The sequence below is a fragment of the Athalia rosae genome, chromosome 6 (assembly GCF_917208135.1).
Source record: "Athalia rosae chromosome 6, iyAthRosa1.1, whole genome shotgun sequence".
In the NCBI taxonomy this organism is placed as follows: domain Eukaryota; kingdom Metazoa; phylum Arthropoda; class Insecta; order Hymenoptera; family Athaliidae; genus Athalia; species Athalia rosae.
The window spans coordinates 15,025,304-15,049,105 of record NC_064031.1 but is presented as its reverse complement, the minus strand read 5'-3'; the positions used below and the strand labels follow the sequence as shown (position 1 = coordinate 15,049,105).

At 42.5% G+C, this 23,802-nt stretch overlaps 1 protein-coding gene across 10 annotated transcripts in view; it reads right to left on the bottom strand.

The window, feature by feature from the left end:
• The window catches only part of LOC105693551 (rap guanine nucleotide exchange factor 6-like), an 88,475-nt gene that overhangs the window by 49,807 nt on the left and 14,866 nt on the right, over window positions 1–23,802 (bottom strand). For 8 of the 10 annotated variants that reach the window (XM_048657139.1, XM_048657142.1, XM_012413560.3 and 5 more), the window contains exons 2-4: window positions 19,871–20,511; window positions 18,116–18,243; window positions 17,349–17,432 (exon numbers count right to left, since the gene is read on the bottom strand). In XM_048657139.1, the coding sequence (XP_048513096.1) occupies window positions 17,349–17,432; window positions 18,116–18,243; window positions 19,871–19,939 (281 nt within the window). In that variant the 5' untranslated portion in view covers window positions 19,940–20,511. Of the gene's footprint in view, window positions 1–13,014; window positions 13,653–14,917; window positions 15,412–17,348; window positions 17,433–18,115; window positions 18,244–19,870; window positions 20,512–23,802 lie in introns of those variants that run through there. The other 2 variants (XM_012413566.3, XM_012413567.3) reach the window with 2 other exon arrangements.

Here is a 23,802-nt window from a genome sequence, read left to right as displayed (position 1 = left end):
TAAATTCATGCGCTCGAATCGTCGAAATTGCGGATACATGTACGTTCAATTATTCAATTACAATTTTCAATCGAAAATTGCAGCTATTTCGCGGGCGAACGTAAAATAAAATATGAAGGAGTAAAAAGAAAAAAATTTCAAACTCCAAGGACTCGGGAGTTTTAACGATTTCAAGGATTGCACGCGCGCTAAGCACAAGCGCAACATATTGAGCTGCTGCAAACTTCCCCTCAGGTAATTGTGGCACGTTTCGAACTTTCAAACGTCACGACTCACGAGTCTGCAAACAAGCTGTACGGTAGTGAGAAAAAAGTAGAGTTCTATTTATGAAGAAAAAAAAAAAAAAAAACAAGAAATAACTCAAACGTTTTGAACAAAATCTCTGAACTGTAAAAAAATCGTTTCCGATTTGACACCTGACCCCGTCAATTGGGAACGGGACACCCTGTGCACGAGATGTACTCATTGCGTACATCGGCTAAGATTTATAATTCGCAAACTATTGGGCTACCTACCTCTGATGTTAAACGCGGTTCTCGCGTAACGGAGTTCACGTTATGCTAGTTTATACCGTTACAAAAACTCCCGTGAGTTTCGAGGCCGTTGCTGCGAGGTCATTTGTCACCCCCAATAAGATATCTCGACGCGTAGCTTCTGTATATACGCATAGAGTCAGTTGCAGCCGTCGAGGATAAATTTACAAGTTTTTAGTAAAAAAGAAAAAAAATAGAGAGAAAGATTTTTTACAGCTATCAAACGATTGTGCGGCCGTACCGTACCGTACCGAACGTATACGTATATTGCAGTGAGACGAAAAATAAGGAAGCGGATGTACACCGCGAGAGAAGTGCGGAGATTATCGTTTGTTGCACGTAATTAGTCAACGTCCTACATCTAATTAAGTAATTAGCTCTCACCGTTTTATTTTTTTTCTCTTATCCACCGAGCAGCTCTGGCTCCCGTACATCGTGGACTTGGGAAGCGATTTTATACGCGTCGCGGTGCTTTTTCCTTCATTCGAATACGAGTACATATGAGATGTAAGATCCGAACGGAATTGGATGTTTTTTTTTGTTTTTTTTTTTTCGATCGCGACGAACGCCGGGTTACAGTGGGTAGTGTTGTATTACAGCCACACAATGCGACACAATCCAATCTAGCTAATGGTTTCGGACATCCCGCTGTTTACGGCGGTACCGCGTATACCTATACGTGTATCTTGGTACGTGCGAGGCGCATGTTGCTCGTGCGGCAGCTAACCACGTCGGGAGAATTATGGGGGCTGAGAATTCGGTGTTTCCAGAATATATCCCTCGGATTCCGTGGTTATGAAGGGCGTTAGTTTGCGAATGTGAAACACGCGCCGATTTATCGCTATTGTCAACCGGCGCTAACATCGAAACTGAATCCGCACCGCGGGCCACGTTTACCCGGGTCGAAAAATTTCCCATTTCTCCCGAAATACCGTACACCCGGAACGGGGAGGAATTGGATGAAATAAAATCAAACGGAAATCAAATGCGGAGAAATCTTCTCTGTTCTAATTTCGAGGCATCAATCTCGGTGGCGAGGTTGCCTCCCACAAAACTGGCGAGGCGAAGTTAGGAGAATGGCTAGAGGGTTTTGAGCCGCTTGCTTATAATCGATTTCGAGGTCGCCCCGGGTATGACGTCAATGTCAGGGTTACGAGAACGCGGGTTGGGTACTCGCGCGATATCCCCCGTCGTGTCCCACCCTGCAGTCGTGCTTTCGTGCTTTCGCTCATTTTCCAACTCCCTCACGTATATGATTCTCTAGTAGGGTGGGTTGAAGAATTTTTTTTTATTTTATTTTCTTAGCATGGGGGCAGAATTTGTACCTTATGGAAAACGAAAATTTTTCAAATGTAGAAAACATTTTTGACTTGATATTTTGAGGTAGCCCACTCGTTTCTTGAATAAATAATTAATCAAGTGGGGTGCTTGCATGAGTAGATGATTTTGGCTTTCAGATTTGGATTTCTGAGCTGATTGAACGTGAGATTACTCTTGAAGACCAGAAAAAAGATTCGATTTTTAAGCAAAAATGAAATCATTTTTTTAATTGGGTTTAATATGCTTTTCTGACGTATTTTGACCTCAGGAATACGAATCTGGAAGGAAAATTGATCTATCTCTAAAATTGACCGAGTTATCGCCAATTTTCAGCTTTTTGGGGTCAAAAATAAAAAATTGATTTTTTAGTCTATATTAATGTAATTTGAGCTCAGGAATCCGAATCTGAAAGAAAAATTGGTCTATCTTCAAAAATGACCGAGTTATCCTCATTTTTTCGCATTTTTTGGTACAAATTTGAGGATATCTCGAAGGGAAAAAATCGTAGCTCAATTTGGACAACGGATTCGTGTTCCTGAGGTCAAAATACATAAGAAAAGTACCATACGATCAATTTTAAAAAATAAAAATTTTCGGCCAAAATTTGAGATTTTTCCAAGGGGTACCCCTTACGATTTTTTCAAATTTTGACCAAAAATTTTTATTTTTTAAAATTGATCGTATGGCACTTTTCTTATGTATTTTGACCTCAGGAACGAGAATCCGTTGTCCAAATTGAGGTACGATTTTTTCCCTTCGAGATATCCTCAAATTTATGCAAAAAAATGCCTAAAAATGAGGATAACTCGGTCATTTTTCAAAATAGACCAATTTTTCTTTCGGATTCGGATTCCTGAGCTCAAATTACATTAATATAGACTAAAAAATTAATTTTTTATTTTTGACCCCAAAAAGCTGAAATTTGGCGATAACTCGGTCACTTTTAGAGATAGATCAATTTTTCTTTCAGATTCGGGTTTCTGAGGTCAAAATACGTCAGAAAAGCATATTAAACCCTATTAAAACAATGATTCATTTTTGGCTCAAAAATCGATTGAGTGATCATCAATTATTCGCTGTTGGGAGCAGAAAAATTAAGACATATCGATTGGTTTCATTCGTAGACCCACTTTGATTTATCGCAATCCATGCATGCGTCGAAACATTCGAATTTCTTGGTCTACGAGGGGGCCTCAGCTTATCTGGAGTCGGGTAGCCACGGGCGAGGGGGTTTGTTGTGGGGTGTCACCTCTACTCAGCCCCGAAGGTGACGTCTCACAACAAAGCGCTGCGCTGCTGGCTACCTGACTCCAGCAAATCTCGGGCTCCCTTGTAGACCGAGAAATTCAAATAGTACCCCACTTGATCAATGATTCATTCAAAAAACGAGTGGGCTAGCTCAAAATATCAAGTAAAAACTTTTTCGCACATTCACAAGAAAATTTGAAATGAAATGAAAATGAATCTACCGCGGATTAACTATTTAGATTTCGAATCATAAAGTTTTAATTGTTTCACTACATGGCCCAAGGGGGTCCCCATCTTAGGCGTCATCTGTTCCTCAAAATTAAAAAAATAAGAAAACAAGGATTAAAATTCACGAGGTTTTTCCTGGTGCGTATTTGAGTTGGAGTTTACTTTTCTACCCCAGAGAACGTGACTAACAAGGTCAAGCTCAAAATCTATCGAGAGTTTGGTACGAGGACCTACGATATAATGAACTCCAGTTTTTCAGAATTCTAACTTTGGCTCAAACAACTCCTTTTTTTTCTCTCTCCATCTCAAGACCCTAATTTATTCATTTTTTGTCTCCGAAAACTTTTCCCCAGCAAAATCTGCGCACTGTCTTCGGTAATAATTGATCACGCGCGCGGTTTACGCGGACGAATAAGGTATAACTCGAGCGAATTTTGCCCGTGAATTGTCAGGGGTTAATATAATAAGTCGAGTTGCTTTGACGCCGGCATTGTGCAAGGTGCCGCGACCATTGTTTCGCGCCAAGTGCCCCCTCTCGTATACGTTCCTATGTACACCTAACGTACAATGGTTATATACATACTATACATCACAAGTGTACGCGCAAAGAACTGCTATGTGAACGCTTGCAAAATTTACCTTTGTGCGTTATTTTATCTTCGATTTTTACTTCTCCCCAACTTTTTTGATCTTCCGCTTCCTTCTAGAGTTAGCTATCGAAGGTTTCATCCATTTCACCTACCTATATTCTTCCGCAATCTTCGTAAATAAATCGGCGAATTTTCCATAATTCATTTTTCCAAGTTTGTCAGGTCTTAGCGCATCGAATATTCGCCTATACATGGATGCGGATGTACGCACTACATTGAGATACCAAAAAACGTAGACATACTACGTATACATATATGACGCAGAAACTACGAGATTTTGGCAGCAACAGAAGGGGGGCTAGAAAGAGGCTGCGAATCGATCGACGTCTACTTTTACCGAGGGCGACTTCGAACGTTCGCGCGCGATGTACGTAGCCACGTAAAATACCTTACATAGGTAGGGCACCGGTAGTACATCGATATCGACACATATTCACCACGTATGGTATGCGTCCGATAGCCGCTGTACATTGAAGAATGAAAAATCTGCTCCTCGCGGTCCGGAGCATCCAGCCCGTGCACATGTCTCACGTGTGGATCCACCCATACCTATGCGGACCCTTCGCACTAGCAGGATAAATTTTCCGCCTTATAAAAGTCCGGCTATACAAAATCGAGTATGACATGCGCGGCTTGCATATCGTATAAGGTGTATAATATACTGTGCGAGAAAAAAAGATAGCTTCTTTTGTACCATAGGTGGATATATACACACGTATATACTCTCCGATTCTCCTCGCGCTGCAGCATCTCGAGCATTCTTACGGAGTTTACTTTTTTTCTATTCGTCACTGCATCTTTGTTTTATTTTTTTTATGTTTTTTTTATTCCCTCTCCCCGTTTTTTTTTTTTTTTCGTTCGTTTTTCTTCGGTGCTTTCTTGACGCGCATCTCTTCCATTCCATATTCTTCTTTACTCTTTTCCTCTTTTTTCTCCATTTATTTATTCATGTTGTTTTTTTTTTTTTTTCTTTCATTTTTATATCATCCTCCTCTCGTTCCCTCAAACCATTTTTTTTCCATCCTCAGCTCTTTTACCTCCACGATATACACATAGGTGTATCATATACCTACGTGTATCGTGTGTGCATAGTTGGTCGAACGAAAAGTTCGCTCGTATATAGATCATATACGACGAGGTGAGAGATCCGTCGCGTTAGGAGGTGGAAAAATTTTCAACTTCTTTCCGACGTTGAGTGTGTGTGCGTGCTTCGATACGCTTTCAAACAACCCACGGATCCCCTGCGATATGCGCATATTACGTACGCTTATGTGCGGCGGGGGTGCATAGGTGTATATGGTATATATATATATTTGTACGTCGCAAGCTGCGAACACTTGGTAGAACTTTTTATTTATTTATCTTTTTCTTTTTCTCTTTTTTTTTTTTGGTTTCTTTAAAACATATATCTGACGCATACATTCGATGTAGTGTGCGGGTGTGTATGCTCGCGTGTACGTACGTATTCGACGCTGCAAGATGACGACTTTTAGAGGTACATCGTATAACTCGCGCATCGCCTTTTGTGGCTTTCTACCTCTGTCTTCTCTTCTTATATTTTCGATGCGACTTCGTCGTCGTCGTCGTCGTCGTCGTCGTCGTCGTCATATTCGTATTACTTGTCGCTCAAGTTTATTATCGACCCGCACACTTTGTCTAGACTCGAGCTGGAATATAAAACCGCATATTCTTCCGAGTGCCTGAGATATACGTACGACCTATAGCGAATGGTACTGCGGACGACAATGACGATGACGACGTTCGTATGATACACGAATTTCCAGTTCACATCGAGGCTGAGAACCAAAAAAGTGTAACCCTCGATTCCGGACGTTGAATCGATTTTTCCCCATAAGGGCGTGTGCCGCGAAAGTGGGTTGAAAAAAATATCCAATTAGGTAAGTTAATGATATTTTTCAATTCGAACGAACGAAAGCTGGTTAATAAATCGATCATTATAACTCGTCGCCCACCGGGTGTATTTACGCATCTAATTAAGTGTAGATTATAATTTTACGACGGATTTTTAATAGGTGGGACGTTTTATTAATATGGCGCGAATCTGATACTCCGTACGAATACACGAGTGTGTGTATAGGCAATAATTCCCCGACTTTCATTCGTCATAAATTAGAGGAAAATAAAACAGACGATGATCCATGATTAATATACCGTATACGATATTTTCCCTAGTTATGTGTAGATACGGTTGGCCCTGATAGATAAAATCTTTACGACTCGCATTGACTTCGCTTTTATTAAATCAAATTATCGCACACGTCTGTCGGTCGATTTCAAGAGCGTTATTATTCACTTTCTTCAGTTTAGAAATGCCAGATATCTGGCGGACCAGCGAAGGCTCATGTACCGGCATTCGTAATTATATTTCTCTGTTACCAAAGCCGGTAAAGTAGAACGAACATCGTACCGGTTATTATTTATTTATACGTACGTAGGTATACAGAAATATGTACACGCAATTACCTCATTTTTCCTAATCACTTTTCCTTTTTTTTTCCCCTTCGAGATATGGCTTCATAAATCTGCATAGAAGAATACCGCATGAATGGAAGGAATATCAGTAAATTCGTGTGATGATTTTTAAAACAGAGTCAAAAGAATCCAGACGCGTCAAGTTACAGATTTCAACCTATTATAAGATGTGAATTACGGCGAGCTGAAGTTTCATTTGCACTTAGAACGAATATAAGTATACACGGTATATACATGAGGCGTTTCACGTTAAAACGAAAAAGTTTCAACCCACTGGTCTCCGGTTGCCTTCAAAATTTTTTTAAACACAGTTTTTCCATAGCATAGAACCCACAGCCCAAAAGCATTTTTATCAAGAGCTCTCATCTTTGAATTCTGGTTGAAATTATTTGAAAGTTAATACACACAAATATCGTACGTGTGTACATAAATATACGAGTGCATGTACGGTGTATTTGCACGGTGTGAGGGGGTCGTGCGTGGGTATAATAACATTAATTTTAATTCATTAATAGAAGGTCACGCCTCGCGTGGGTTCCTCTCACGCCCCTGCGTGTCGTACGAGCGTAGGGGTGTAGAGAAGGTAAATAAAATATAGGTAGGTAGGTAGAAAGTATAACCTCACGCGGTATTACATGTATCGTCTTTCAATTAAATGTCTTATACGCGTCTCGTCGTCGCTCTCACGCGTAAAGTTTTACGGTTTTATTCGTACAGCTTCGGTAGGTAGGTAGGGGTAGGGGTAGGGGTAGGTATACACACACCGTATATTACGGCAAACTTTATACGAGGCACTTAGGACATTTTATCACCAGCGCATTGCAGTTTTACAATATGTTCTACCGCGGCTGAAACCGTGGATATATGAAAATAAAAAATAGACGCAAACAGCGTGCCCAAATTGCCCGCTAAACTATCATAATTTTCCATTTTTTTTTTTCTTCTTCTTGTTTCACGTCGCGAAAATGCTTGAATTTTCCACAAACCGTCGCAGCTGTATCCAATATCTTATCCCACAAATATATGCACATAGGTATACACGGTAGACCAATTTTCTATTCACTATCTCCATCGCGCTCTCGCGTGATTCCGGGATTCTGTTAGTCATTGAATTATTGCGAAGCGATCCCGTTTTTTCATCTCCTCGTTTTATGAAGAAAATCAACCAACCAGTCAACCTACCTACCTATACCTATACCTTTGACCATGTTACACTTTCTAGGCCGCGGGCGTAGGACGCAGCACCGCTGTCTCTGCAGCAGCAGCGTTATACCGTGGCGAGCGAGACGACGATGCGATCGAGTCACGCTAACTTTTGTCACGATCTTCTCACGATTTCAATTCAACGGTCATCGCGCGAGCCGCTCATAAGAAACTAGGCGCGGTTAAAACGCGAATTGCGGGATAACAGAGAAAATGAAAAAAAAAACGTCAGAGAGGATAAGACGAAACGATACACGACATATCTGCAAACGATTTTTGGACAATATTGTTGGAAACAGATCGATCACTGTGGTCCAAAAAAATTTCCCAATACCGTCTAGATTTGACGGGAGACCAGTTCAACCCAACTCGACCGCTCTTCCGAGGATCGCGTCGCCCGTTTTTGACGGGGGTAGAAATAATATTTTGACACGAAGAGAATCGTACTCGTAAGCACTCGCTATTAAGGATACGGCTGCGCCGAGTGCACGTGTGTCCGTATAATCGTGAAGTCGGAGGTACACGTCACTCGAGACTTCCGGTAACGGAGTAGGAGAGGAGAGTGCTTCGCCTGTTTCTCCGTACCTAGTTAGGTACATTATGCAGGTATATATACACAGAGATATAGGTAGAAGCGGGGTGTACGTACATCGGGGCACATGTGTAACCCCGGCTAGAGACCGCGGCCACCGCGAGAGCGAGGTATACTCTTATATTGTACCGGGCACAATGTACGCGAGGGTCTCGTAAAATAATAAAAGGTTCGTTGTGCGTTGAAGCATATGTGCGGCGCGCGGAGAAGAGGAGAGGAGAGGGTCCTTCTCTCTTCCCTTTATTTTTTCGACCGCAAACAGCGGCGGCCTCTTCTCGTACAATTAGCTCTTCGACCCCTTAGGTGCGGCACCGCATAGGAGGGTCGCTCACCGCTTCGGTTTCGCCAATGTATTATATTATTACAGCCTTTATCCTATTGCGTCATGCGAATACCACTCGCGTATCTCATACCAGAAGTGCACCCTCCTTCCTCTTGTGTTGTTTAAATTGTTTGTTCGGTCAATTGTTTAATTTATAATATACTATACCGCACGTACGTACGTACTGTTTGTTTTGCCTTTGAGCGAGCACCCGTTCGATCATCGTCCTGCCGTTTGTGATACATCGATGCTTTTTTTTTTTTTTTCTCTTCGCCCAGATGCTGCACCCCCCCCCCGTACGAACGGCACATGTCGAGCATCATCCCATCGCGAATAACTTTTCTCTTTACTTCCAGAGAGATGGAAATCAATGGGAATGAAATCGCGTTTCGTCGCCCGAGGAAGAGGAAGAATGAAAATCAAAATGAATAAATAAATCGAATAAACAATCGATAACCAATCAAATATCCGATCCTCGCTTTCCACTCGCAATCAGCGAGCAGGGAGCGTTTTGCAGTCTCTGCGTTACACGTGCGGCGGTGGTGGAAAAAAAAGGTGAAGTATAGAACCGCGCGAAAAAACGTAACTCGGATGGACTCAGAGGCAGACGATGTAGACGGAGAAACGAAAATCGGTAAAATTGGAGGACGTGCACCATTGACGAGGTTCGTTCTGAACTCGATAAATTTCACTGTTTTGTATCGAAAGAAACGAGTCCGAATTTATCTCGCCGGACGTTACACGACGACGAGAACTATTAAAATACGCGCAAAATCTGACGTTCGCAGAGTGAAAGTGGAAAGTCACCGCTCGAAAGGTTGCGTAAGATCGTTCGAGGATAATTCAACGATTCGAGTTTTCCGAACTTGGATTTTGGAAAAGCGCGCATTACGGAAAGCATAGCGCTGCATTTTTTTCTTTTCTTTTTTTTTTCTTCTTTTTTTCCTCCGCTTCCTCCGCGTCTCTATAGTTACTCGTTTATATTATTTTCCCGAGTTAAAAATCAGCAACCGCAGCACGCGGAAAATTGAATATACTGCAGAAGAAGGGTTATTGTTACAGCGATAGAGTTTGCAGGATAATTGAGGGTGGTTTTTTGCCCCCGCGACTCGGAGGAGGAGCTTTAATATCATCCTTGGTTGGCAGCAGCTGCTAAGCATACGAATTACGGTGCCGGGTATAGAGGTACGCCGTTGACTCCCCTCGCGGCCTTATTACCCGACCTTCCCGTTCCCATTTCCCGTTCCCGATGCCATAGGTCGTTATCTCTGCCTCGCCAAGCTCTTCTGCTGTAATACGACGGTAAAATCTTTGAGATTTTCAATTACTATCGCCTGCCGTACATCCACCCAACTGTATACCTCGTCCAACTTTTAATTTTCCGTATTCGTCACCACGTACGTAGGTAGGAAATATTCGTATAATTACACAAGAATTTTCGGTTTGAGGAAAAAATTCGATGAATTCAAAAAACGATAAAAATCACTTAACGAATTCGTGTGTACGTGCGATTGACTGCTGCATGTACATAACGTACGCGTATACGAGGGGTATGTAATATATATATATACTTGTAAAACTGCAACGTGTATAGCTACGCGTATTATAACGCGACTTCATGGCGGTCGCATGCGCCGAACGGTGGATCAATCTTGTACCTGAGAAGGCGAGCATGGTGCAGATTTCATTTGCGATGTGAGAGAAATTTGTTTTTTTTTTTTTTTTCTTTCTCTCTCCAGACAAGTAATCGCGCGGGTCATTCATTTTATCGGCGACAAAAGTTGTGCCTTTGGGATAGCTCTGGGGAGAATTTTCATATAATTTTTATGCAACGAATGCAGCTGATTGGAAAGAGAAGAACCGAGAAGGTATTACGTACGTTATACGTGTACACCTGGCGAACTGCACTCTCGTTTGCGGTGCGATGACATTTCGAGTAACCGTTCGTATCGCATAGATACGTCTATGAATATCGTATTTTTACAGTAGGTACGCCCGTAACACCCGTGCAATAAAAAGGGATTTCATTCGATTTTCGTACGTGTATCGAATATGAGGGACCCCCGCGACGCCGCGTGTAACGATTCCGTATCGTCGGCGCGTTTGTACGGGGGGCGAAGAACAATCCGGCAATTTCCCATTTCCCATTCGATATTTCCGATTTTCTCTACGATTTCCGATTTTTTCTTTTTTTGCGCTTTTGATCTCGGGAGGCGACATCACCGCAGTTTATCCCCATGGGAATTCGCGTGCCTTACGAGGCTCGGCGGCCGTACGCGCAGGTATATCATTACACAGCGTATGAGTTGCGCACTTGATCTCGAGAATTACGTGGACCGCCGTAGCGTTGGACTCGTTCGCCCTTCAGGTGCGGCAGCGGCGGCGGCGGTAGCCTCGGACTTTAATCTATACACGAGGTTATTTCGCGCCAGCACCAGCATCGGCATCGGGCTCCACACCACCGTCCGTTCACGGCGGCCAAGGTTATCGAGTGCATTCCGATGGAATAAGTAGTCCTCCTCTCCTCTCTTTCGCTCCCTTCTTGTCCCTTGTACCTCCTTTCCTCGATTCCTTCCTTCCTACCTCTCCGTTCCTTTCATCTCGTCCACTCTCCTCTCTTTACATAGCGAGATCGTTACACGGCGTTGGGTTGCTCGCATGCGACTCGCGAGTCGTCGCCCGGACTCTCCACCGGACCCGGAGAACCCTATTAGGAACGAATATGGCGTCTCGCGAGCGAGATGCGGATGCAGATGCGCGCCTGCACCGTACCACCGACCTTTATTATTCCAGAGACGCGGGCTAACCCCGCTGTCGTACAAATCCAACGGAATTCGGGAGGAAAGACAGACGAGAGAAAGAGGGATTATATATATAAAGAGAACGCACCGTGCGAAGATCAGATTTATTACGTAGAAAAAAGAAAAAAAAAAATATAGAAATAGAAGAGGCGATGATACCGATCGAATTTTCACCCCCTCGCGTTCCGCAGCTACACCTGCATGTACATACGTCGCCGAGACAGACGATGTCCAAATAGACGGAGCTGCGTGAAAAACGAGGGCATTCTTTTCTCTTGTTTCTTACAACTTTCCGAGCGAACGGACCCCGAGGGCTCCGACTATAGATTTGAGTACCTTCTCACGAGACAAATAAATAAATAAGTCTGAGCAAAAACCGATCGATAACGGAGCAAACAATAAGCGTACGAAGCGAAGTAATGAAAACGCATTGGGAAAAACGAAGCGAAAATGATTCTATGATGATAAGCGAACGGCGTTCTAAATATTTCTGATATAGTTCGAACAAAAAAAAAAAAGAAAAAAAGATTCACTCTTATTCTGAGTCGAGAGATTTTTTTCATCAACGTCTGATCATACGAGAAATCAATTGTGGATTCAGAATATATCGTACAAAGTACGATCGGTGGAATATCTTTGGAAATTTATTTTATCAACTCAGACGCAAGCTTCCGTACGCGTTTCACGCATCGTACATATTACAATTTAGATAACGAAATCGCGAGACGGGCGATGAGTTTTTCAGCATGATATGCGAGTAGATATGCATCCGGAATGAATGACGAGTGTATGGTTTGATTCTTGATACACATAAATATGAATGTCCTACATAACAGTCATTCCAAGATGACGAATTATACTTTGATCGAATTAATTATTATAATCGTTGGGAATTTTTTATAATTTCCGTCGTTACGTTGTACACATATATGGTATCTAACCAACGGGCTGCAATATCAACGTTCAGTACGCGTGTATCCCTTATAAATTAGGTAACGCTATAATATTGCGAAGCGTGATAGTGCGATACGTATAATGTCATTTAATTACAGAAAATTGCGTGGAGAAAATTTTTGCAAAAATTCTACACATATCTATACTGTACGCGTATACTTGAATAATATATATATATATGTAACCCATGAATATAAATAAATTACGATTTTCTGCGACTAGTTTTGTAATAATTACTGGTCGTTATTTCAGCTGATGATTAACCACACCTACCGTGTACGTTCTAGCTATTATGTAGCCCGTGGCGCAAAAGCGAGGCGTCGCGCTCGTGCAAATTTAATAACTCCGCTATACTCGTGTGCGTACACCTGTATAGATTATACGCGCGAGTATTATACATACCGCGAAGATTTTTTTGTATACCTTAGCCTCGACTTTCCCTCAATCATCAGAGTAGCGGCTGGGATGCAAGGGGCAAATCTCGTAACGATTATACAATATATCGCCATCAACTGCGTTGACCGCTGGATCCTAGATCCATAATTTGCCGATTCTAAAGCACATCGTACATAGTGCGATATGTGTGACGAAGAATATCGTTCTTCGCTCGTTGAAAATTGTAAAACTAAAATGAAACGATTGATAGATTAAATTTGGCGTGAATTCTCACCGTTCATCCTGGGTGATGGTGATGTCGGGTGGAGGCGGGGGTGGCGGTGCACCGTCCGTGGCATCCAGTTTGCCGGCTATTTTTTTATTTTACGCTTCTCAAAAAACTTTTGCGACGAACGGAAACTACACCACCGTACCACACTACACTGCAGAACAGCAGATATCGGTGGAAGAATCACGTCACACGAAACACCGTATATTCACGAACTAACGCCCAAGTTGCTGGTGCGATGGACCCATAATTTCGTCTTTTTTTTGCAATCAATCGCGTTCAATTACAGATGCTTCTCCGAGTTTATTTTTGAACCAGCCTCGGTGATTTTATTTCTATATTTTTATCAGTCTCCGTTCAATATCGTAAGCACTCTCACGTGAATGTACGAGGGTTATCTTATTATATTTATTTCTCGTTCAAAAGTCACACGGAGCTTCGACTAATTTGATATCTTCCAAGAAGTATACCCCTCGATTGTCTAGGACCAATTAGGATGAGATTTGTGTGTGAAATAATTTGTCGCGTGACTGTTTTTTTTTCTTCGTTTTTTTTTTTATTTCTCACCACCAGATGAATTCTACGTTATTTTGCGACGGGGGTATACAGCCACTCACCGATTCACGGTGTCTTCAATGTTTATGCTACGAAAAGTAAACTCGTGCAGTGTATACATACGTATATCATTATAGATATAATATACATATACACGGCGTAAAATAAACACCAGAAATTACGTTGTTCGTGTAAACCTCATTTGCCTCACGTTAATTAGACAACTACGATGACTAGTCCTTTCAATGAAATTTCGGGCAGGAATCAAACTACATTGAAATCACATCGAATATTAACCGTATAAGAATAATAATCGTAGTAAAAAAGAGAAACGAAGAAAAAAAGAATTACACCAGAGAATGAGAAAACTCTCACGTGATCGTACGGACATGACGTTCATGACTCACTATATAAACCGTACAATACGTACGTCGGTGCAGTTTGTCGTCAAAAAAGAGAACGGATGTGAAAACTACAGTTTATTTGCTCGTGTGTAGTCGGGACTATCATTGTCTTCGTCATCGTCGTTGATCTAATTGTAATTTAAATTGAAAAAAAAAAACAATCAGCAAATTATTTTATTTAAGTTTCTCGTGACCACCTTCGCCGCCATCTCACGATTTAATTGAAAATTTTTACGGGCTTAATGCAATCTTCGGGTTTTACTGGAGAATTGATCACACGTTACGCGGACTGGGTATGTATCCGAATGACGTTACGCTGAAGTAACGAGGGTCTGAATGCTGAAATTTTATGCCACATCAGCCGAAGAAGCGATAATCCCACAGGTCAATCGATTCGATCAAACTCATTTTAATGAAATTAATGTTACTGAAAACTGACAAATAAATCGATTCACTTTTATATGGCTGCGCGTAATTTCAACCGAATGAAAACAAAATGAAAAAAACAAAAATATATATATACACATGTACGTCAATTGGACACAAAAGAGAGCTATCTGCATCTATTTTAAGCTAATCACCGGAAAATAACGTCCAGCTGATTGAATTAGTTGCGTGTACGGGAAAATGTTCGATTGATTGGAGGATTAAGTTCGACGTTGAAAATTAAATTCTTACAAATCAGAGAAACTGAAGAACGTACGAACTCTTGGGTCATATCTGTGCAGACAGATCACGAGCTGAGGATAACGGTCTTACTGCGACTCCATATACACACACACACACATACGGTATACACGTACGTGTATAAATATTTACTCGTTGGATAAAAAATTTTTCAACGAACCGTCTGAATAACCTTAGAGATTTAATGTCGGAGGTAAAAAAAAGACTATTATAATTTTATACCGCAGGAGAATGGATGTTATTTTCCATTCGCTATTGCTTACATTTATGTACAATAAGGAGAGAAGATCATAATCTGATAGTTGTAAGATCGTTTACAGGCTCGACGATATAATCAGATTTTAAATCTCTCTGCCTCGGTGCTTTAAATTGACGATATTCGTGAAATGGAATTTCAGCGGTTTTTAAGACACTGAAATTTGTTCGTCGTACCTTGTTAAAAAAAATTGAATTTACACAGTTGACGTAATTTATCGCGTATCTCTGGTTGTGTCACGCATTAATTTTTTTTTTTCCTTTCCTTCTTCTACTTCCTTTCTTTTTTTCGGTTTTTACAAACTTATACGATCGAGCACTGATTGATTCACTTTGGCGTTACGAACGCGGTTGATAACTCGATTGAAAAATTCAATTTTCCTCGTCAAAATTGTCACCACCTTGCGTAGAATATTATTAGTTATACACCGTGTACAATGAAAGGGATTGACATTTACTGTTTTAATATCAAGCCTCGTTACAGTGAGAGAGGCGAATGAGGTGTCTGCGGACTATGACTGGCGGCCGACGAGCGGATATCGTTCGGAAATACTCGGCTGTCTTCGGGTTTATCGTAGAGAGTACGCGAGAGAGGAGAGTAAAAGAGAGACGAAAGAGACGGAGAATAGGAAAAAGAGAATATACCTATATATGAAACGGATAGCGGATAGAGAAAGGGCGAAACAGGACATTGTCAGACCTGCACCACGCCCCACGCTTCGTGACCGGTAAAAAACGTGATCTTTCTTCATCCGTCGCGAAATAGGTTTTTCAAAATTCCATCAGCAACGACCGCGAGCTCGCAATCGTTTCTCACACGCATTGGGAAAAATTTCTCCCGATTTCAAACCCGGCGTTATTACCGGAGGAAAAAGTGCGATCGATTCTTCGCTACGTGAAGAAAAACGAAGGAATAATCGTGCACGTTTTTTTCCCCATGGAAAAATTGAATCGAAAACAATGAAAAGAAAAACTCAAAGGATTGTATTAACACCGGATACCCAGCTCCGAAGGGCTGATTTTCAATTCGCATGTACGTAACGACCCCCCGTCAAAAAACCCCCGTGGAAAATGGATCGTCCGCGGCGTTCTACACGCGCCTTTATAATTCAATGGCCGACGCGATAAGAGGGAGACAGAAATAGACGGAGAGCGTCAAGCTCGCGACGGATTATCTCGTCTATCCTTTCACCCTTTACATCCCCCAAACGTCTAACCATCCGGAAATTTATTGTCCAAAAAATTGCGGCTGCAGCGTAAAATTTTCGTGCGCTAGATGGATAACCGCGAAATTCCATCGTTACGGGGGAACGCGACCCTCGTGGTTGATCATTTTCAAGGCGTAGATTTCTCCTATCCCTTTTTATAGTAGGTGAGGATAATTCGATCGAGACTTTGGCGCATCACGCTACGCGATGACGATTATATCGTAACAACAACGGTTCCCAGAGATACGGGGAATGTGGAAAAACCCTCGTTTCTGCGTTGCGATCAACGATTCCACGCATGATATTATAATCTAGACAATCGTATCGGTATCTGTAATTATAATTTCCTTTTATCGCTCACATAATACTTTAATTTCCGTTTTAATCGCCCTCGTAGAACGGCAAAGGGCACAACCGGCGGCACCGACAGCACAGCGCCAACGTTTTCAGGATGAGGTCAAAATATAATCGCTCCGTGGCAAAACGGGGTGAACGAGGGGGGGGGGGGGCGGGGAGGAGGAGGGTGGCACCAATCAGGGGTGAAACGCAGGGGATAGGAAATGTTTGTTCTCCAACAGGGCGGTGAAGCGAGTAAGCTCCTGTTTCCCCAGGTAGTACATGAACACGTGTACACGGTTGTACACCTCGTATACGTACGCGCACGTATACCCGCACGTCAAATAATTACTTATACACGAATCATCCGCATACATTCGTACGGACGCATACAACGTACTTGTGCGGAGAGACACGAGCCGGAATCCCCCAGGGGTGCGCATCCCGTTTTGCGTGTGCTTGTATCCATTTGACACGGGGTATGTGTATGCGGATGATATATGTGAACACCCGTCGGGGTACGTATAGGTATGAATAATACGTACGCAGATGCGTAGGTATGTAAAGCTGCCTTTTACGAATCATTGAAGCGTTCGTACGAGGTAAAAGCTCGCGTACGTGTTCGGATAATGCGTCGTTGTGTCGTCAGGACGATCGTCATCGACGTCTGTAGGTACATATGTATAACGTTTTGCATTTGTACCGTTAGGAACCTTAACCCTGATCAGGATGCATACGTAGGTATACCTTCGAGTACCTAATTACGAAACTACGTACATTTTAGCTTTCGAACGTATAATAACTTGCTCCACGTGTCTTCGAAATATCAATAAATCGCCTTTGGAAATAATTGTATCGATCGATCAATCAATTTGTTCGTCGATCGTTAGCTTACCTGGATCGGGGGAGGAACATCGAGCCATCGATGAAAACGGAACCGGACAGCAAGATGTACCAGCTGGTCGCGAGTTCCCCGGTGCTGGAAGGAAATTGAAAAAAAAAAACAAAGGCATTAAATAAACCAGGAATCTAATTCACAATTAATCAAACTAACAGAAAATTTAAATCGATGCGAAAAATCAGAGATTTTTATGACTGGCTGTAAAGTATTTTTAAATTGATATAAAATTTCACGTTCGCTCTGACAGCGAACTCTGAATATCCGTTAACGAAACGAGTCTTCCTTCAGGATATACCATGTGTTCCAGCGTTTAAATTACAGTATGTCTGGTTCCCTACCCTCAGGTGCTATAACGTAATCCTGGCGCCTGACGGAAGGGAACTAGACATACTGCATTGTAAACGCTGGGACACATGGTATAATGAGATTACCATGCTCCGACATGAATGCAACCGGAACTTTCTACCGTCGATAAGACAGTCTGCTTGGAAAAAGCTCGTTTTCAGGAGCTTGCAAAACAGAGCTCTACTATAACCAACGTTTTTTTTTTTTTTTTTTTTTTTATAAACATCAAGATGGCAGATGGAGGTAGTGCTCCTCCGGGAAGCTACGACGACCACGTGTTAATGTTGCTGAGGAAGAGGATACACGGTCCCAAATTTTTAACATAAAAAGTCGCGGTAGTTTTTATATTATTGTCGGTTTTTTTTTTTTCTTTTCAAACTTTTTTCTTCGCATTTTTTAATGAGGTATAAACTTACTAGTATAGAACGTGATTTGCATGATGTCTCTCGTAACGAACGATCTTGCACAATCCACGAAGAATCGAATCTCTGCAAGGACGAAGTGCCTCGAGTCCGAGCAGTCCGTAATAAATAATTTGCAGATCCTGTTGAAGAGAAATAAAACTTGTATCGTCGAAGAAATGAATTTTTCTGAACATTCAAATTCTCAAACACCGTAAAATAAATAGTAAAGGAAATGAAGGGCTAACGATCTCTCAGTCCCTTGAAACCCCAAAATTCCTTCCGCTTCTACATTAAACCGACTTTGGTATTTGCGGAGTCTATTGTATGTAACTACGTTCCACGTACACGTACGTATACTTTTTTTTTTCAGTTTCGTTATACACCGACGCCGACGAGTCTGCTCTCACAATCGCGATATCGAGGGAGTTTGGAGGGACCCGGGCGATGGGGAGGAAGTCGAGTAGATCTCGGATGGAGGAAATCATGCGGACGTCGTAAATTCGTAATCTGCAACGCCCGGAGAAAAAAAAAAAAAAAAAATAGCACAAGCTGAATGAAAGCCGTGTGGCCGGGCTGATGTGTTTTCGTTCGGAAAGTGGGACGCGCGCGTGTCTAGAAAATCCACCCGCGTTCGTACCGACGCCGCAATGACTCAAGACTGTTTTCGCCGTTTTCGTCTGCCCGTATTTCGCCCCGCCTGCCCCATCCATCCCGAGTCCGACTCCCGAAAAGCTTTCCTCTGGGAATCCGAGACCTCGAAAGCGACCGAATCGTGGATATATTTTCGCTGTCCCCAGCTCGTCTGGTTAATAAGAGAAGTGCTTATCGAATCCGACCACGTCTTTGACTGCGCCGTATCATCGCGGGGATTCGTCGCTCCGAATTCCCGCAAATCTACATACATACGTCATTTTCTTTTTTTCCTTATATTTTTTCCTTTGAAATCCCGCGGTGTAAGTAGATTAGGGAGAGGAAGAGAAAGATCGATATAAGTAAGAAACTTGTGTACGTCGTGAAAGAATCAGGGACAAGATATAGGTATATTTCGACTCGCATTCTCACACACCATTTTACGTCAACCCGACACGTGTAATAACGATAGTTTAAATTGAATGTAGGAGCCGTAGTTGGGCGTATGGAAGTTTAAGTAATTTTCTCGGTTCGTATTCTTCCGTGCTTACGTACAGCGTACATATATCATACGTTATGATCTAGATTTTGCTCGATAGCAGATATAGTGCGGGTCTAATTCCGTTACTAACTTCGTCGTGTTCGTATACTCGAAAAAAGCAGGTTGCAGGTATAAAGAAACATCGGTATACGTATATCGTCGCCTAATAAAAAACTGTAGTCAAAACGATAATATTTAAAAAACTTCAAAACTTGTTTCTTGCAGCTCGGTGTATAATATCTTGATTGCGAGGAAACTATCTGCTACAAAAAACATAAAAATAAAATAAACGATAAAACGTTGCAACTGCTGCGTTTGTCGCAGCGGGTTATCGTATCTTCCGCGGGTCACCGCAACGTGGTTTAGTTCTAGATAGATAAGAAATTTTTTCAATAAGCATGCACCGTATACGCAATAGACGCAATAGCGCGTGCCGATGAAATGAAAACGAAAAAATTTTCCGTTCACATGCAACCTTTTCATCCAACAAAATATATACATCATGGAATTTTCTACGAAGAATTATGGAAAATAATCGGTAATCTGTATCGTATCAGATTATCTCTGGATCGATGTAGTCACTAAAAATCACCAACCTGAAGAGTTCGTCTGTCTGGATCGCGGCAAAGAGCCCGAACAAAGTGGGTGTCCAGGTACTCGGTCATAATAGGCGAAACCTGCTACAACATCCTACGTCTGTACGATATTAGCATCGGCACTAGATTTCCCACTTTTTATTTCATTAATTCGATCGATTCAATCACAACGATCCGCACTTTCGAACCTTCGACCACCACTGAACTGTATATTTTATCGGACGAAGATATAATATTCGAAACGTTTCATTGAAAGCACTTCACTTTGCATTCGACACAAAATTTCGTACTTTAATTCAACTATCGCCACGCGGTTGCTTCGGTAAAACTTTAACTTGACTTTTTTCTTCTTATGCTTCTTCAATTTTTCACTCACTGTTTAAAAAATTTGTAACGAACGTTACGAGGTATGGAATCGCAGCAGCGTTACGATGAGACCGAAACTGTACCCGCCACTTCTCACCTCCGTTTACCGCCATATTCATCCCTCGTTTAATTCGGCAGAATTTAGAGGAGAAGGAAAAAAAAAAAGAATTTCTCCGAGATATAATTTTCTTCCCTCGTTCACATCCGATACGACCGACAGCTTGTAGACTTCTTTTTTATATCGACGGTGGTTGACGTGCAGCGTATGCCTCCATCTGGAACAGAAGCAGACAGAATATGAAAAAAAAAAAACGAACCTATAAAGTAGAGAGAGAATAAAGAAAAAAAAAAAGAGTAAAAAATAGTCAATGTAAATACATGGCGGGAAGAGAAAAAAAAAAAAAAAAAAAAAAAGGAAAAGCAGACTAATGCAAACTCATTATAATACCGTAGTGCCAGGGAGAAAAGGCGACAGATGTTTCAGGTTACGCGATCGGGCACGTGTCTGAAGAACTCACAATGTTATTACTCATCCCGTACACGCGATGCGTTAATAACGAGCTACATTTTTTCCATATATTTTCTACACCGAAGTTTATTAACAAAAAAAAGAAAAAAAATGAAAATGAAAATATTTTCTATGAAAAAAATAGGAGGAGATTTTTTATCCTCATTCGCCATGTACTGCGGGATACAGCGAGTAAAAACTTCGACTGTTCCGCCGATGTACCTGGCTCATGAACGACGTGTATTTCTACGGGGGTTGAATCGACGGTTGTATGTAGAGGTGAGTGGGGGGGTGGGATCGGGTCGATTCTCCGTGTATAATAATATCGATCAAACGTGGCAAAAGGTTTGAGAATGGTCGACGTACACGTAGGTGTTATACGGGGATGTTCGAATGAGTGGCGCGACCTATTCTACCTCGAAAGCTATTCGCGTATCGTCAAGCTCCGCCACTCGACGTCACTCCGCCGTGTCACCGGAATCAAGGAATAAATTCACGAACGGCCTTGAGCGGGTCAATCAATCCCTGCGTACCACCGAATTTATATATATCTGTATACGAACTGGAGAGACGGGCATTCAGTTTTTGAAAAAAAAAAAAAGAAAAAAAAAAAATTCATCGACGAGGCGAAATACATTCGGGGTGAGAATTTTGGAAGCTCGAAGAAAGCCTGAAGTCGTCCGACGAGAAGGACGCAGCAGTTCGTCAGCCGACCTTGGCTGAGTAAGTGACGTCAGTATGAATACCGTAGCCGCATACCTCCGAAGGTTTGTCGGCGTTCGGCGTCTCACTGTACACCGCCGACTCTACTCTTTCCGAGTAGCGGAAGATAATAGTGGCCTCTGGTCAGCTGCTGCTGACGGCCTCAGCATCGCATCGAGTAGGTAGGTCATCACAGTACGTAGTACAGATCTTATCCCTTCATAAAACGTTCGGCACGCCGTCCAACGAAATTTCGTAACCGTCCGATTCGAGAACACGGAGGGAAACGAGGGGATGAAAAAATGCCGAAAAAAATGATCCGCCGTAGCCTGCGAGGAGGATCACGTTACGATGTACCGAATTACGTTATCCGCGTTGGTTTTAGCCGCTCGGCAGCTGCGAACGGCGCGGGACACTCTGGGACTCTGTTTTCTTTCGAGATACATGGACGGGTAGAATAATCGGAGGTAAGAAGGCAAGCAGACGGCGGATATACACGTAGGTGCCGCTGCTTCGGTGCGGCGGCATCAACGGCAGCGCCGGGCTAAAGGTAAAGGTAGGTGGATGGGTTACTCTTGCACGTGAAACTGGTTTACAGAGTCAGTCAACGCGCCGAGTAATTCAACGTCCTCCGATGTCGACGCTGTCCTCGATTAATCGGAAAAATTTTACCAACGTACGTAGGTGAGCGTGAACGGATATACTTATGGGAATCTCGGCCGCGGATACGAGAGTTGTGGAAAATTTGAGGGACCGTCGCTCGATTTTTCCAAAATCTCTTTTATTTTTCTTTATTTAATTTCTCATCTTCGATTTATGCGAATTTCGAATCGCGTGCAATCGAAAGTCATCGCGGTATTCTATACAAAAATTCTTCCCAAAAGTGTAAAATTTTTTTACCCGACATTTTGGACAGATACCAGAATTCGAAGTATCTTGGAATTTGATCAATTTTCGGAACGAGACTCGAGATGAAAAAATGGGTCTCGTAATATTAAACGTCGTACAATACGCGCCGTAGATTCTGACGAACTACAGGGGAAGAATATTCGAAAGCGTTCCAGATATTCCCGACAATTTTTCACCCCCATTCCGTCGTTCGTTCGTTCGTTCGTTCGGATGTGATCAACCCGCTCGCACTAATTTTGCGAAACCTATACGACGAACGACGTCGCGACGACGTTGCAATTGCGAGGGTATATAGTGCAGGGCTGGCGGGCAGATTACGTACGTACGTACGTGCAGATACGGTAGGCGCAGCGAGACTCTAGGGCGAGCTAATACCGGATTACCCCTTCATCCGGGCGCTCCAGGGTGGCTCGTTACTCGACTCGCGGCTCCTGAAGTACGCGTGTAGGATCGTACGTGTGTAGGTGACAGTTTTCTTGTCAAATCTGTGTACGGATTTCTATACATCGTGTGCACATAGGCATCATAGGTACATGAAAACTCGTGCACGCACACAAAAATGCATATACGTCTGTGTTCGATTCGTGTAGCTTGGGGGGCTGCCGGATCCGCGACGCGCGGTATTTCGTTTGTTCTTCGACCATTCAAAAGTCACCGATACACGTGGACTGACAAAAAAAAAGAAGTAAAATAAAATAAGACGGGAACACTTTTGTTTTTGGTCGCAGCTTCCGTACCGTAAGAGCCCCCGCTGTACCGTTCGTTGCGAGTAACTAGAGAGGGAGAAGAAAAAAAGGGAAAAGGAGTCGCGATGCGTCGCCCGATGCTGGTGCGATGCACCGCACTAGCGGGAAGTATTCGAGAAAGTCTCTTCTCTTTCTTTTTGTCTCCTTTCCGAGAGAAGGAGCGAAGGGTGCTCGCGAGCTACTAACGACAGAAACGCGGAGGGGGAGCGAAACCCTCATCGGTTCACGGCTAACGATAAGAAATCTCACGTGCGAATTCGGTGGGGAGCTCAAAGATCTTTTGACGAAATTTTTTCATCGGACGGAAATTCTACTTTCATTTTCGGCGTTTTATTCAATAAAGAGAAAAAAAAGAAGAAACTTTTCGGCTGCAACGGACGAGCGTGTAAACGACTATAGGTGCACGACGGGATGATTCGATAATAGACGTGAGGTTTATTACATTTATATTACCGATTCGATTCGAGACGACGAGCAGGAAAATTGATGTATTTATATTATACGGTTGATGTACAGTTACGGGGAGGTTATTTAACGTGGTCGTGGGTCGTCAGAGTCGGTTTAAATAGAGAATAAATTAAGAAACTGTACGAGCATCTCGCCCAGTAGTCGGTCTGGTCTGTTGCGTAATTTTTGGTACGAGGTTTCCGGTTCGCGCGCATATAATGGTGTATAAATAATACACGCATGTAAACAGTTAC